The sequence below is a fragment of the Bombina bombina genome, chromosome 2, assembly GCF_027579735.1.
Source record: "Bombina bombina isolate aBomBom1 chromosome 2, aBomBom1.pri, whole genome shotgun sequence".
NCBI lineage: Eukaryota > Metazoa > Chordata > Amphibia > Anura > Bombinatoridae > Bombina > Bombina bombina.
The window spans coordinates 363,908,996-363,926,495 of record NC_069500.1 but is presented as its reverse complement, the minus strand read 5'-3'; the positions used below and the strand labels follow the sequence as shown (position 1 = coordinate 363,926,495).

Below are 17,500 nucleotides of genomic sequence, written 5' to 3'. Positions count from 1 at the left end.
GTGCAGCACTAGATGAAAGATACGTATCTATTACTTACTATAGATGTGGTGTCTCTCTATTCGTGCATTCCACACCAACAAGGCCTCCTGGCGCTGGAGGAGATCCTCAAGCTATATACAGAATATGACATAGTCTTCATTAGTTATCTGGTTGATGCAGTTAAATTCCTATTAACACACAACTATTTTGTATTTGAAAATAACATTTATTTGCAAAACAGAGGAACCGCAATGGGGGCGAAATTTGCCCCCTCATATGCGAACATTTATCTTGGATATTTTGAGATTTTCAAGATATTTGGAGAACTAAATGACTACAAAGATAGTGTTTTATTTTACACGAGATTTATCGACGATATCCTTGTAGTATGGCAAGGTGATATCAAACAGCTAGAGAACTTTGTTAAGATTCTCAATGACAACAGCATGAATTTAAAATTTACATACACTTGGCATAGAGATTGTATCACTTTTCTTGATGTACAGATAAAAATAGATACTATTAATAATGTTTTATATACGGAAACATACAGGAAAGATATTTCAGGTAATACCATTCTGCGGTCAGACTCTCACCATCCCACACATCTAAAAAGAGCAATCCCAAAGGGACAATTTATGAGATTGCGCAGAAATTGCAGCAATCTCAGGGACTATAACACCCATGCAGAAGATCTAAAAAACAGACTAATTAAGAGAGGATATAAAGAGAAAGCCCTTACAGAAACCATTGAACTAGTCAGATCAATGGATAGAGTTGAATTACTCAGTGATAAACAAAGGGAAGGAAGAGTCAATAATAATCAACTTGTCTTTTCAACAAAATACAGTAACCAGTACCATAAAATTTGTAAAATTGTAGAAAGGTACCTTCCCATGCTAAGTAAAGAACCATCATTAACAAACATAACAACAGAAGGTGTAAAATTTGGATCAATGTGGTGTAAGACCGTGCAAAAGTTGCAACTATGTCAAATTGGGAGATATCTTCCACTCAAACATTACAAAACAAGAATTCAGGATATTTCAGTATTTAACATGCACATCGAAGTATGTAGTTTATCTTATCTCCTGTAAACTATGTGGGTGTCAATATACAGGTAGAACAATTAGACCCCTAAAGGACCGAATCCGAGAGCATTTGCTCTCCTTGGAGTCTTTTGAACCAAAAACACCAGTTGCTGAACATTTTTCCAGACATAGACCAGGCCATACATTCGATGAAGACTCATTGAAATATGTCCTATCTTTGTTTGAATTTCAAGCAATAGATTGTGTCACAAAACAAATTACAGGAGGGGACAGATTAGCATATTTAAATAAAAAAGAAGCTTTTTGGATACATAAACTCCAAACAGGCTTCCCAAAAGGTATGAACAAAATATGGGACTTAAAGTTGTTTATAGGCTAAACCAATTATATGTAAAGTATAAAATATAAATTTCTACTATCCTAGGCAATATAATAAACAACAAGAAATAAATGGATAGGAATTGAAATTTTAGCTTATTTTAACATCTAATAACTAGAAAATAAAACGAACTCATAAGCCATAAGAAGGTATTTAAAGTGTGTATCGTCCATAATAACTTAAAATTATAAAACCAAGTATTGTGAATAGCCTCCCCACTTCAGACATAAAATCCATTTCAAACCATTGTACCATATAATTAACATCAAAAAAGCTACTTATTAAAATAATAAATTTCTAACATAATCATAATAGAAAAGAAAAATTAAATATCTAGGATCTTAAATTAAATTTGTTTTTGATCTAATGAATACATTATGTTAGTGATCCCTTCAAAAGTTAGGGAATAATATCTTTGAGATAACTTAGGAGTTTCGTATAAATGTTTAGAATGCTGAATATTTATAACTTTTTTGCCTATTATATATGTTTTTAAAAGTATATATGTGTATTATACATCATTAACAATGCAGTATGGAAAGACCATTGAAAGTTCTGACAGCATTGTTAAGGGTTAAATGTGAAAGGCTTAAATATTCACAGGGAGAACAGCTGTGTATCCCTGATGAAGTGCTTGTTGTAAAGCAGGAAACGCGTCGGATGCAGCACCTGTGTGCTGAGGTTGTATGTATAACATAATAGTGTGCCTTCCAACTATGGAATTTTAACCAAGTTTTCAATAATATTTAATTTTATCTACAACTAATATTGGTACAGCCTGCAATTCATTTCCAAACCCCTTCATATGGACTGATGACTAGATGAAAGATGCAATGGTCTGTCAGGAGTGCAGAAACTCATTGACCTTTTTATACACACAAACACCAATTACAAGCGAACAGATCACAATTTATACACACACACACCAATTACAAGCGAACAGATCACAGGTGAGGATGGTTACCTTAATTAGCCATTCATTGAGCAGAATATGGCCATATTGTGTGACTAAGATCCCAATTTTATTTAAGAGTATAGAGTTTTAAACATGCATTTTTTGCAGACTTTATATCAAAATAAGTGTGGTTTCATTTTGGATGTGCGCTAATACTTTGTTTGTTTATAATTATATATATATATATATATATATATATATATACATACAGAAATCCAGGAGAAAAGTAACAAATGGCGCCAGCACTGTTTCTTTAAAAGTAGAAAAATATTTTTTAAACTGTCATCTTAGAAGGTGACACTTAAATAAAGATTTTTCTGTATGTATGTGTGTGTATATATATATATATATATATATATATATATATATATATATATATATATATATATATATATATATATATATATAAAAATACCGTCCTCTTTACTGTGTTACCCTCCTTGGGGACAGCTGCCTGGGTGCAAAGATACTTCAAATATTCCTTGCAAATAAATGCACTCTCAGGCCTTTTTCAAGTGAACAATCAAAGCTTCCTTTAATGAAACGTTTTTGGGGATGTTTTCCCCTTCATCAGCATGACAAAATGTGACAAAGCAAACAAATTTATACACATGTGTATACACAACAAACAATTCCCACCTGTGTTAGATCAGTGAAAGTGCGGCAAAAACTATCCGTGGAACGCATACCTTGTGTTCCACCATTACTAACCCGGAAGTGTCTACTTCTACTGCTTCCGGTAGGTTACGTCAAATATTATACAACTTTTCAGTATGTATGTATTATTTAAATCATATGTGTCAATGTTATGCATCAAATTCATATTATTACTATATACATGTGCTAATTATTCTTTTGCATCCCCTCGATGCTTAAATGAAAAAATACTTATAGTGCACTATCGGTGTTATCATTTCCTACTTATGTTTTTTCACTTATATTACATTGATTATCTCGAAACAACTCACTACTTGTACCCCGCTCTTATCATTTTTGTAATACTGATCGGGTCTCTGTTTTTTATTTTGGAAAAACAAGTGGAACACTCAGAGAAAGGATGGCCAATCACAGGAGAGCTATCCGAGTAGCACTTAGGGAAGGGGATTCGGACCAACCGGTGGCGAGACACTGTGCAGTAAAATCACATCAAGTATCGACCATCAGGTACATTCTCATCGATCATATCCCCCCCCTGGATAGAGGAGGAGATCGGAATAAGACCCTATTGAGGCGTGAAGCAGAGTGGATGTACAGACTTGGCACTATAACCCCAGGGGGACTGAATTCCCCACCGGACTATAAAGCGCTTATATAGATTGGAGACACACTACGAGGCATGGCCAGTGGTAAACCCTAGTATGCTTTGGTAGTTTGGCGAACTTGTCCCCAGTGGGGGTGAGCTATCTAACATACACCAAAAACGTGAGTAGGAGGGAGACACCTAGGTTCCACCCAACACTCATGATACAAGTGGTCCATGAAGGCATATTGCGCTTCTTATACATTCTATCTCCGATATCTATATAAAAATGAGCTGAAGACATAACAAGGAGCAAGTAGAGTCACACCAGAAAAAGATACAGGAAAAAGGAACTGTTCCTTTCATTGAAGGATCATATATAAAGGATAGTGGATGGTGTACACCAAGAAAGAGAAGAATCAGTTCTATAACATCATGATAAGAGGGGAAGCAAAATAACATAAGAACTGTATAAGAGATAAAATTTGAATTCACAAGACATGATTCTATCCAAATATTAGTAAATTATACTTATATCATCAGGGGCCAATCCTGCAGTAGTACATAGTAGCCAATATAGTAGTGCATAATTGTTAGTATGTATACTAGCATTTTATCTGTTACTTTTTATTTTTTCCATTTTTAATTTGTGTCAATATATACATGATATATATAGTGCAAAGTGGTGTATGAAAGATGTAACTATATTAGTATATGTGGGTCAGAGTAATAGAATAGTATTAGTATGAACACAGTACCTATACTGATAATAAGAACGGAACATATGCATAACAACATAGCGCCCTAAAGAATAGTATAACGTAGGATCCCTACGCCAAATAGTTCCGGCAGAAGGATGTTACCATGATCACCAGAATAACAAAAACTCGCAATACAACCAGTGTAGTAAGTACATGCATCACAATGAAAAAATAAAAAACAGAGACCCGATCAGTATTACAAAAATGATAAGAGCGGGGTACAAGTAGTGAGTTGTTTCGAGATAATCAATGTAATATAAGTGACAAACATAAGTAGGAAATGATAACACCGATAGTGCACTATAAGTATTTTTTCATTTAAGCATCGAGGGGATGCAAAAGAATAATTAGCACATGTATATAGTAATAATATGAATTTGATGCATAACATTGACACATATCATTTAAATAATACATACATACTAAAAAGTTGTATAATATTTGACGTAACCTACCGGAAGCAGTAGAAGTAGACACTTCCGGGTTAGTAATGGTGGAACGCAAGGTATGCGTTCCACGGATAGTTTTTGCCGCACTTTCACTGATATAACACAGGTGGGAATTGTTTGTTGTGTATACACATGTGTATAAATTTGTTTGCTTTGTCACATTTTGTCATGCTGATGAAGGGGAAAACATCCCCGAAAACGTTTCATTAAAGGAAGCTTTGATTGTTCACTTGAAAAAGGCCTGAGAGTGCATTTATTTGCAAGGAATATATATATATGTGTGTATGTGTTTTTCTTTTTTTAATGTCTCCATCTGGCAGAAATAAAGGGTTATATATCTCTTACTGCTGCCATTTTGTGGATATTTTCTGCAACTGAACACATGGGAAACATATCACGAATGTGAATGTTTCCTCTACAAGCCTGATGGAAAATCATTGTATCTGTCTTGTTGTTTCAGGTTTTCCCCAAATGACTTCCATACCAGTCATTTAAACAACGGAGTTCCTTGGGTGACTGATTCAGGCAGCTTTGGAGAATCGGCAACTTGGTTTTCAAAATGCTTATTAAGGAATATCGTATCCCTCTGCCGATGACTGTGGAGGAGTATCGGATTGCCCAGCTCTACATGATACAGGTCTGTATTGTGGAATTGTGCATATGTGCATATAAGTATTTTCTTTCTGAGGGAGTTTGGTGTCATTTTAGTCATCTGACCTGCATTAGATTATAAGCTCTTCAGGGAAATGACTTAACCTAACAAAAACAGAACAAACTTTTGTAATGCATCCAAATGAGTGACCGTTAGGCACATGACACAGATATTACCCTAGTGCGAAGTGAAGCAGAATTTTAATGGATTATTGATAAACAGTTTGTGCTGTATATTTGAGTATTTTATTATCTTAGACCCTTGCTATCTTGGAAAAGGGGGGGGGGGGGAGTTTGGTTTTGGTTATACACAACCAGGCTTAAACCTAAGCATATTATGTTGTTGCCATTATTTAGAAATGTTTTGTTGAACCCCTTGAGCTGAAAGCTGCCTACACATTGGTTTTCGGACAGTCTTGCACTCAAGGGGTTACACATTAAGGAGCAGAATTACCATTGGTGCAGCATGTGCAAATGCACCAGAGCCCAAGTGTTGGTTGGGGCCCATAGCAGCCAGTCTATAGATAGGCATGTGCAGAATGTGTACTATCCTAATGCAGGGGAGTCTTTTATTAGTTCAGATTGCAAGTCCATCTATCTTTCCTCAAAATCATTATACAGACCAGCATGTACATTATTGCTATTGCTTATTACCGAGTTTCCTTTGAGGGCCAAAAACACATTTTGCAATAGGGCCCTTTGTTGAGTAGATCCACTACTAGTTACACTGAAATAGAACTTTAATATTCCTTGTATTGTGAATTTAATTGTAGCCTGTAAATGAAAAAAACCTACCTACTCTCCGCACGCATGGGCTAGTAAACAAGTTGTATCCCTCGTTCTTGCAGATAGCAGTTCATCCTACAAGAGAATAAATCATTTTGCATAGAAAGCATTATTAGCTGGTTAAAGGGACAGTAAACACCTTGATATTTTTGTATAAAATGTTTAGAAATGCGAAGTAAAACAAATTTGCAATATAATTGCAGCACACAAGATGTTAATTGGTTTTAAAATGAAAGCTTACATTTGGCTGATATGTTATTCTAAGGCAACACAATAGAAATGGCTTGTAATTACAAGGTATTTACTGTCCATTTAAGCCTGTTTGGCTGTGCAAAATTAAAGGGAGTGTGTACTGTATTTTTTTCTACCCTTTTGTCTGCTGGAGTCACTAAATTTGATTTTTAAAATTAATCTTTACCTTTATTTTGTCATTAGTTGATAAGCCTTCCCAGAGGGCAGTCTATGTGTTAAAAATGCAACCTCCCAAGCTACAAATAATAAAGAAGTAAACATACAGAAAAAAATAAACAAAGCTATCCAAAATAATAAAATTAAACCTAAACTAATACCCCTATAAAATAAATAAATCCCCCCCCAAAATAAAAACACCCCCTAATCTAATACTAAACTACCAATAGCCCTTAAAAAGGTTTTCTCCAACATTGGTGTGTCCGGTCCACGGCGTCATCCATAACTTGTGGGAATATTCTCTTCCCCAACAGGAAATGGCAAAGAGCACAGCAAAAGCTGTCCATATAGCCCCTCCCAGGCTCCGCCCCCCCAGTCATTCTCTTTGCCGCTCTGAACAAGTAGCATCTCCACGGAGATGCTGAAGAGTATGTGGTGTTTAGTTGTAGTTTTTATTCTTCTATCAAGAGTTTGTTATTTTAAAATAGTGCTGGTATGTACTATTTACTCTGAAACAGAAAGAGATGAAGAGTTCTGTTTAAAAGAGGAGTATGATTTTAGCAGCAGTAACTAAAATCAATTGCTGTTCCCACGCAGGACTGTTGAGCTGAGAGAACTTCAGTTGGGGGGAACAGTTTGCAGACTTTTCTGCTCAAGGTATGACTAGCCATTTTTCTAACAAGACTGTGTAATGCTGGAAGGCTGTCATTTTTCCCTCATGGGGATCGGTAAGCCATTTTCTTAGACTTAGAAAGAATAAAGGGCTTATTATGGGCTATTAACTGGTGGACACTCTTAAGGGCTAAATCGATTGTTTATTTAAGTTATTTTGAAAGTTTGAAGTAATTTTCACACTTTTATTGTTTGGGGAACGTTTTTATCGCCAGGCACTAGTTTAGACATCTTCCCAGTCAGGAAGGGCCTTTCACTATAGTAGGCAGAGCCTCATTTTCGCGCCATTATTGCGCAGTTACTTTTGAGTACAGTGCATGCAGCTGCATGTGTGAGGTATCCACTGTAAACGTTCCTAGAAGGCTTGAATTGGTATCGTATACCCCCCTGGGATTGGTGAAGTCGCAACAAAGGCTGTGGCTGGGACTGTAGTGGGGTTAAAATTGCAAACGGCTCCGGTTTCCACATTTTAAGGGTTAACAGCTTGAAAATTGGGGTGCAATACTTTGAATGCATTAAGACACAGTGGTTAAAATTTGGTAAAGATTGGATAATTCCTTCATAGTTTTTCACATATTCAGTAATACAGTGTGTCCTGTTTAACATTTAAAGAGACAGTAACGGTTTTGTTTTAAAACGGTTTTTGTGCTTTATTAACCAGTTTAAGCCTGTTTAACATGTCTGTACCTTCAGATAGATCATGTTCTGTATGTATGGAAGCCAATGTGGTTCCCCCTTCAAATATATGTGATAATTGTGCCATAGCGTCCAAACATAGTAAGGACAGTACTGTCACAAATAGTAAGGTTTCCCAGGATGATTCCTCAGATGAAGGAAGTAGAGATAGTTCTACATCATCTCCTTCTGTGTCTATACCAGTTATGCCCGCGCAGGCGACCCCTAGTACTTCTAGCGCGCCAATGCTTGTTACTATGCAACAATTGACGGCAGTAATGGATAACTCCATAGTTAATATTTTATCCAAAATGCCAGCATTTCAGAGAAAGTGCGATTGCTCTGTTTTAAACACTGTATAGCAGGAGGGCGCTGATGATAATTTTTCTGTCATACCCTCACACCAGTCTGAAGTGGCAGTGATGGAGGGTTTGTCAGATGGAGAAATTTCTGATACAGGAAGAATTTCTCAGCAGGCAGAACCTGATGTTGTGACATTTAAATTTAAATTAGAGCATCTCCGCGCATTACTTAAGGAGGTTCTATCTACTCTGGATGATTGTGACAATCTGGTCATCCCAGAAAAATTGTGCAAGATGGACAAGTTCCTAGAGGTCCCGGTGCACCCTGATGCCTTTCCGATACCTAAACGGTTGGCGGACATAGTGAATAAGGAGTGGGAGAAGCCAGGCATACCTTTTGTCCCTCCTCCTATATTTAAGAAATTGTTCCCTATGGTCGACCCCAGGAAGGACTTATGGCAAACAGTCCCTAAGGTCGAGGGGGCGGTTTCTACACTAGCCAAGCGCACGACCATTCCCATTGAGGACAATTGTGCTTTCAAAGATCCTATGGATAAAAAATTGGAGGGTTTGCTTAAAAAGATTTTTGTACAGCAAGGTTACCTCCTTCAACCTATTTCGTGCATTATTCATGTCACTACAGCGGCGTGGTTCTGGTTCGAGGAACTGGAAAAGTCGCTCAGTAGGGAGACTCCGTATGAGGAAGTCATGGACAGAATTCACACACTTAAGTTAGCTAATTCCTTTATTTTAGACGCCGCTTTGCAGTTAGCGAGGTTAGCGGTGATAAATTCAGGGTTTGCAATTGTGGCGCGCAGAGCGCTCTGGCTAAAGTCTTGGTCGGCGGATGTATCTTCCAAGACAAAATTGCTTAATATCCCTTTCAAAGGTAAGACCTTTTTTGGGCCAGAATTGAAAGAGATTATTTCAGACATCACTGGGGGAAAGGGCCATGCCCTCCCACAAGATAGACCTTTCAAGGCTAAGAATAAGTCCAATTTTCGTTCCTTTCGCAATTTCAGGAACGGACCGGCTTCCAACTCTGCAGCCTCTAGACAAGAGGGTAACGCTTCCCAGACTAAACCAGCTTGGAAACCAATGCAAGGCTGGAACAAGGGTAAACAGGCCAAGAAGCCTGCTGCTGCTACCAAAACAGCATGAAGGGGTAGCCCCCGATCCGGGACCGGATCTAGTAGGGGGCAGACTCTCTCTCTTTGCTCAGGCTTGGGCAAGAGATGTTCAGGATCCCTGGGCACTAGAAATAGTCTCTCAGGGTTATCTTCTAGAATTCAAGGAACTACCCCCAAGGGGAAGGTTCCACATGTCTCACTTATCTTCAAACCAAATAAAGAGACAGGCATTCTTACATTGTGTAGAAGACCTGTTAAAGATGGGAGTGATACACCCAGTTCCAACTGTGGAACAAGGTCAGAGGTTTTACTCAAATCTGTTTGTAGTTCCCAAAAAAGAGGGAACTTTCAGACCAATTCTGGATTTAAAAATTCTAAACAAATTTCTCAGAGTTCCATCGTTCAAAATGGAAACCATTCGAACAATTTTACCTACAATCCAGGAGGGTCAATTTATGACTACCGTGGATTTAAAGGATGCGTATCTACATATTCCTATCCACAAAGATCATCATCAGTTCCTAAGGTTCGCCTTTCTGGACAAACATTATCAGTTCGTGGCTCTCCCATTCGGGCTAGCCACTGCTCCAAGAATTTTCACAAAGGTGCTCGGGTCCCTTCTAGCGGTTCTAAGACCAAGGGGTATTGCAGTGGCACCTTATCTGGACGACATTCTAATCCAAGCGTCGTCCCTTTCCAAAGCAAAGGCTCATACAGACATTGTTCTAGCCTTTCTCAGATCTCACGGGTGGAAGGTGAACGTAGAAAAGAGTTCCCTGTCTCCGTCGACAAGAGTTCCCTTTTTAGGAACAATAATAGATTCTTTAGAAATGAAGATCTTCCTGACAGAAGTCAGAAAGTCAAAGCTTCTAAACGCTTGTCAAGTTCTTCACTCTATTCTGCAGCCTTCCATAGCTCAGTGCATGGAAGTAGTAGGGTTGATGGTTGCAGCAATGGACATAGTTCCTTTTGCTCGAATTCATCTAAGACCATTACAACTGTGCATGCTCAAGCAGTGGAATGGGGACTATACAGACTTGTCTCCAAAGATTCAAGTAGACCAGATGACCAGAGACTCACTCCGTTGGTGTTTGTCCCAGGATCACCTGTCTCAGGGAATGAGTTTCCGCAGACCAGAGTGGGTCATTGTCACGACCGACGCCAGTCTATTAGGCTGGGGCGCGGTCTGGGATTCCCTGAAAGCTCAAGGTTTATGGTCTCGGGAAGAGTCTCTTCTCCCGATCAACATCCTGGAACTGAGAGCGATATTCAATGCTCTCCGGGCTTGGCCTCAACTAGCGAAGGCCGGATTCATAAGATTCCAGTCAGACAACATGACGACTGTAGCTTACATCAACCATCAGGGGGAACAAGGAGTTCCTTGGCGATGAGAGAGGTATCCAAAATCATCAAATGGGTGGAGGATCACTCCTGCCACCTATCTGCAATCCACATCCCAGGAGTAGACAACTGGGAGGCGGATTATCTGAGTCGCCAGACTTTCCATCCGGGGGAGTGGGAACTCCACCCGGAGGTGTTTGCCCAGTTGACTCAATTATGGGGCATTCCAGACATGGATCTGATGGCGTCTCGTCAGAACTTCAAGGTTCCTTGCTACGGGTCCAGATCCAGGGATCCCAAGGCAACTCTAGTGCAGTGATTTGCAACCTTTTTTTTGCCGTGGCACACTTTTTTACATTAAAAAATCCTGCGGCACACCACCATCCCAAAATTTTACAAAATCATGCATTGTAGCCTAATACAGGATATATATATATATATATATATATATATATATATATATATATATATATATATACACACACACACACACAGTACTGTGCTGTCATGCCATGCCTCCTACAAACTATACATGACATATTGACATTCATTCACAAACAATCATAATGATTGTCTGTGAATGAATGTCAATGTCATGGTTGTAAATGATGCCTAATGAGCCTGTCACATACCTCCCAATATTTCAAAATTTGAAAGAGGGACACCCCCTCACTGTTGTCAGTCTGCCGTGGCACACCTGAGGATCTCTCACGGCACACTAGTGTGCCACGGCACACTGGTTGAAAAACACTGCTCTAGTGGATGCATTAGTGGCGCCTTGGTCGTTCAACCTAGCTTATGCGTTTCCACCGTTCCCTCTCCTTCCCAGGCTTGTAGCCAGGATCAAACAGGAGAAGGCCTCGTGATTCTGATAGCTCCTGCGTGGCCGCGCAGGACTTGGTATGCAGACCTGGTGAATATGTCATCGGCTCCACCATGGAAGCTACCTTTGAGACAGGATCTTCTAGTACAAGGTCCATTCGAACATCCAAATCTAGTTTCTCTGCAGCTGACTGCTTGGAAATTGAACGTTTGATTTTATCCAAGCGTGGGTTTTCAGATTCAGTGATAGATACTCTGGTCCAAGCCAGAAAACCTGTGACTAGAAAGATTTACCATAAAATATGGAAAAGATATATTTGTTGGTGTGAATCCAAGGGATTCTCCTGGAGTAAGATTAAAATTCCTAAGATCCTCTCCTTTCTCCAAGAAGGCTTGGATAAGGGATTGTCAGCGAGTTCTCTAAAAGGACAGATTTCTGCTTTATCTGTCTTGTTACACAAACGACTGGCAGCTGTGCCAGATGTACAAGCTTTTGTACAGGCTTTGGTCAGAATCAAGCCTGTTTACAGACCCTTGACTCCTCCCTGGAGTCTAAATTTTAGTTCTTTCAGTTCTTCAAGGGGTTCCGTTTGAACCTTTACATTCCATAGATATCAAGTTACTATCTTGAAAAGTTCTGTTTTTGGTTGCTATTTCTTCTGCTAGAAGAGTTTCTGAATTATCTGCTTTGCAGTGTGATCCACCTTATCTGGTGTTCCGTTCAGATAAGGTTGTTTTGCGTACCAAGCCTGGTTTTCTTTCAAAAGTTGTTTCCAACAAGAATATTAACCAGGAAATAGTTGTTCCTTCTTTGTGTCCGAATCCAGTTTCAAAGAAGGAACGTTTGTTACACAATTTAGATGTAGTCCGTGCTTTAAAGTTCTATTTAGAAGCAACAAAGGATTTCAGACAAACTTCTTCTTTGTTTGTCGTTTATTCTGGTAAGAGGAGAGGACAAAAAGCTACTGCTACCTCTCTTTCTGGCTGAAAAGCATCATCCGATTGGCTTATGAGACTGCCGGACGGCAGCCTCCTGAACGAATCACAGCTCACTCTACTAGGGCTGTGGCTTCCACATGGGCCTTCAAGAACGAGGCTTCTGTTGATCAGATATGTAAGGCAGCGACTTGGTCTTCTCTGCACACTTTTGCCAAATTCTACAAATTTGATACTTATGCTTCTTCGGAGGCTATTTTTGGGAGAAAGGTTTTGCAAGCCGTGGTGCCTTCTGTTTAGGTAACCTGATTTGCTCCCTCCCTTCATCCGTGTCCTAAAGCTTTGGTATTGGTTCCCACAAGTTATGGATGACGCCGTGGACCGGACACACCAATGTTGGAGAAAACAGAATTTATGCTTACCTGATAAATTACTTTCTCCAACGGTGTGTCCGGTCCACGGCCCGCCCTTGTTTTTTAATCAGGTTTGAAAAATTTCTTTCTCTATACACTAGAGTCACCACGGCACCCTATAGTTTCTCCTTTTTTTCTCCTAACCGTCGGTCGAATGACTGGGGGGGGCGGAGCCTGGGAGGGGCTATATGGACAGCTTTTGCTGTGCTCTTTGCCATTTCCTGTTGGGGAAGAGAATATTCCCACAAGTTATGGATGACGCCGTGGACCGGACACACCGTTGGAGAAAGTAATTTATCAGGTAAGCATAAATTCTGTTTTTTTTGTAGGGCATTGCCCTAAAGAAATCCGCTCTTTTACATTAAAAATAAACAAAGTCCCCCCTAACACTAAAACCCCCACCCACCAAACCCCTCAAAATGAAAAAACCTAACACTAATAAACCTAAACTACCCATTGCCCCTAAAGGGGCATTTGTATGAGCATTGCCCTTTAAAAGGGCATTCAGCTATTTTTCACTGCCCTTAAAAGAGCCTTCAGCTCTTTTTTGAAATTGGCCAATGAACCCTTATCTAAAAAAAAAAACCCTGGCCAAACCCCAAGTGGGAGGGGCGAAACGCGTCATCTGGCATTACACACATGGTGTCTGTTTGGAGAAGACTGCAATTGGTGAGCTGCTTGTGAAGTTTTCCCAGATGCGATACTTTTGTATCAAAGTTATAAGGTGTTAACTTTGTAACGGAATAAGACTTCCTGGATCTTGTTGCATACCTTGCACAGCATTGCTACGGAACTTTGGTTTGCAAGTTTCAAGTGAAGTTACAAAAGTGCTATTTGGTAGCGACAACAGTTTTCTTCATACCGGTGGATGGATCATAAAGTCAAAAGGTACTTTTGCAAGTGGTGTTAAATAATCATATGAGCCTCTGCATATAAGTATAATTCCTTGGGATTGATCCGTATCTGACATACTCACATCAGTGTGTTCAAGTATTTGGATATGGACACCTTCCGTTCTAAACAACACACCTTTGTTACCTTTTGGAGCGTGCATTTGCACTAAGTGCTTCTAATTTGGCTGTAAAAGGAACTTTCAGTTCAGCTGTTTTGGGAGCGTACTGTTTGCACTAAGTGCTTCCCAATTCATGATTATCTAGCAAACTGTATATGCTTGTGTATATATTTCCTTTTAACATATATGATACTTAACACCATTTATTCAAACCAAATACCCCCCCCCCCCCAATAAAAAAATAAAAAACAAACTAACACTAAAGCCCCAAATAGGTACTCATGGTTTCAGAAGTCCGGCAGAGAAGATTTTCTTCCAGGCGGGTCCATCATCTTCATCCACAGTGAAGGCAGCGCGGAGCGGAGGTCCGGAGTATTCTTCCCAGATGTGGCGATCCTCGGTGGTGGTCATCTGTGGCGGCGGTCCTTGGTGGCATGGAGGCTCCACTTCATCCGATGTCCGTCGTATACTGAATATTGAATGCAAGGTACAGCAATCAATTTGGGGTACCTTGCATTCCTATTGGCTGAATTTTTAAAACAGCCAATAGGATTAGAGCTACTAAAATCCTATTGGCTGTTCAAATATGGGGTTCCTTGAATTCAATCTTCAGTGTGCGGCGGACGATCGCATGAAGAGGAACCTCCACGCCTTCGCCAAGAAGAGCTGCCAAGGATTGCCACATCTGGGAAGACCACTTCGGACCTCCACTCTGCTCCACCTTCACTGTGGATGAAGATGATGGACCCGTCTGTAAGAAGACCTTCTCCGCCGGACTTCTGAAACCATGAGTACCTATTTGGCGCATTAGTGTTAGTTGTTTTTCTTTGGGGGGGTTGTTTTTTTAGATTAGGGTTTATTGGGCAATTTGCAAAAGAGCTGAATGCCCTTTTAAGGACAGTGAAAAAGAGCTAAATGCCCATAAAAATGCCCCTTTAAGGGTAATGGGTAGTTTAGGTTTATTAGTGTTATTTTTTTATTTTGGGGGGTTTGGTGGGTGGGGGGTTTTGCTGTTAGGGGGGAGTTTGTTTTTTAATGTAAAAGTGGTGATTTCTTTAGCGCAATGCTCTACATAAAGCCCTTTTAAGGGCTATTGGTAGTTTATTCTTAGATTAGGGGGTGTTTTTATTTTGGGGGGCTTTTTTATTTTCATAGGGATTAGGTTTATTTTTTTTATTTTGGGGGGCTTTTTTTATTTTCATAGGGATTAGGTTTATTTTTTTTATTTTGGATAGTGTTGTTTACTATTTTTTGTAATATTAACCGTTTTTATTTTCTATTATTTTAGATTAATGTAATGTAAATTTTTATTTTATTTTAATTGTAATGTAGTTTTTTTTTTAAATGTAATTAATTAAGGGGTTAATTTAGGAGGTGTTAGGTTAGGGGGCTTAGTCATTAAATTAGTTTTTTGCATTGTGGGGGTTGGCGATTTAGGAGTTAATAGGTAAATTAGGTTTAATGCGTTGTAGAGGGTTGGCAGATTAGGGATTAATAGATTTATTAGGTAGTTTGCGATGTTGTGGTTGGCGGATTTAGGGGTTAATAGTTTTATTGGGTATGGTTTTTTTTAATACTTTGTGCGGGCGGTTAGTTTATTTTTTTCTTAATATTTTGTACGGGCAGTTTGTTTTTTTTAAAAAAAAACTTATTGCGAACAGTTAGGTTTTCTTTTTATTACTTATTGCGGATGGTTAGTTTTTTTGGTTGTAATGCTCCGTTTGCCTTTCGCTGCATCCCCGTGGATTCTGAAAATGGCAGGGTGGTGAAAGAATCCACCTGCGGTGGATTTCTTCACTGCCCTGCTATTTATCTTTTGGCTGCGCGCGCAGCCAATATACTGTTGGCTGCCTCGTGTTGTCAACATTCCTTTGAGGATGCGTGCGCAACTGCCGACGGCGATGGAAGCATTACAAACACGATTTATAGTATAGTATTGAAAAAGATTTTGCCTGCTGTATCCCCAGCTATAATTAAATTCTCAGTACTTAAGTAATACCTATAGAAAAAAACTATGTAAACAAGAATGTTTAAATAAAAAAATGTATTAAATATACATTTTGTATATTTAATGACAATTTTTGCAAAGAACTTCTTTTGTGACAGATAAAATAAAGTTTAATCCCATATCTGCTATGGGAAATGATTAAAAATTGCTAGAATAAGACTGGATTTAAAGGGACAGTTTACTCGCATTTTCTCACCTTTAATTTGTTCCCAGTGATCCATTTTACCTGCTAGATTGTAATAAATTGTTTATAAGTATTTCCATTACTCTTATATTGGCATTTTAAATAGTATATTTAGCCTGTGGTATCCCCGCCCATCCTGAAGGTTTTTGGCCTCAAGGCTAAACTGTGTTAACACAGTCAGTAGAAGAAATGACACTCCCAGTGGGGTATAGAAAACATAAGGTAATAAAATGTTAATTTTCCATTGTTTTCTCCAAGTATTGGTGATTGGTTTATAGACAGATATAAGAAAAAGAAGCAGGTATATGTACACAATGTTATACAGTAATGAGATCTGATTATACCTACAAGCTCAACCCATTTTATTAGGTTGTGGCTTCAAAACACAAAATCAGCTAATTCATAATCACAAATAAACCTTAAAAAAGCAAATCTCATACACTTTATACTCTGCAGCTGGTAAAAAAAGTAACTGGAAACACAAAGGGAAAAATGTCCCTTTAAATCTAATTTGCTGTTCGAATGTAATCTTAGCTTTTAGAAATGAGTATTGAACAGCAAAACATGAAACCTGTACATATTATATATAACTTTTTATTGTGTGTTCTGTTATTGGAGACATTAACATAGAATTCCCCTGTTAGGGGGTAAACTAGAATCTAGACAAATATAGGGGTTAGAAAGGGGAAGCTGACACAGCTTCCAAATCAGAACAAATCCTCAAATTATGAGACTATTGGGAACTCTGGGTATGTGGCACTGTGCAGTAGTGCATGTTTCAGAATTTACATGTGACGCAGTATGTTTTGTTTTTCTGACTAATGGTAATAATTGAAATATGAAAAAATCATATACACAAATAATGTACATTATTAATTTCTACAGCAAGGGCTGGAAGGGATGTATTAAAGTTACTAGGTTACTGTTATATACTTTAAAGGTAGTTCGATTTATCTAAAAAGAAAAGAAAAAAAACACAAACAGAAAATTTACTACATTTGTTATATTACAGAAATGTGAACATAATTTTTTGAAGCTTCAGAGATATCTGTAGCCATACAAGTGTTTGTTGTGTATATACTGCAGCAGACTCTGTGATCCTACACAGAGTTAAAACCATCACCAAATACTGTACATGTTCACAGAGTACTAATTGGATTAAAATCATCTTGTGTCATGCATGAAGGATGCACATTACAGTGGAAAGGGCAGATATGGGCCTCAGCTGCGGAGATCCATGGTGATGAATGACGTCACTCTGCGTGGCGCAAGCAGTGGTGTGCAGAACGCACAGTGAATATGTCCTAAGCTAAACCCAATAGATGGCTGATGCAGTCAGGTTGC

The 17,500-nt window shown here is 38.7% G+C and overlaps 1 protein-coding gene across 11 annotated transcripts in view; it reads left to right on the top strand.

Moving 5' to 3' along the window:
• PITPNM2 (phosphatidylinositol transfer protein membrane associated 2) overlaps nucleotides 1–17,500 on the top strand; it is a 545,415-nt gene that overhangs the window by 243,692 nt on the left and 284,223 nt on the right. For all 11 annotated transcript variants that reach the window (XM_053701788.1, XM_053701795.1, XM_053701793.1 and 8 more), the window contains one exon: nucleotides 5,277–5,453. In XM_053701788.1, coding sequence (XP_053557763.1) covers nucleotides 5,376–5,453 — 78 coding nt within the window. In that variant the 5' untranslated portion in view covers nucleotides 5,277–5,375. The remainder of the gene's footprint in view (nucleotides 1–5,276; nucleotides 5,454–17,500) is intronic.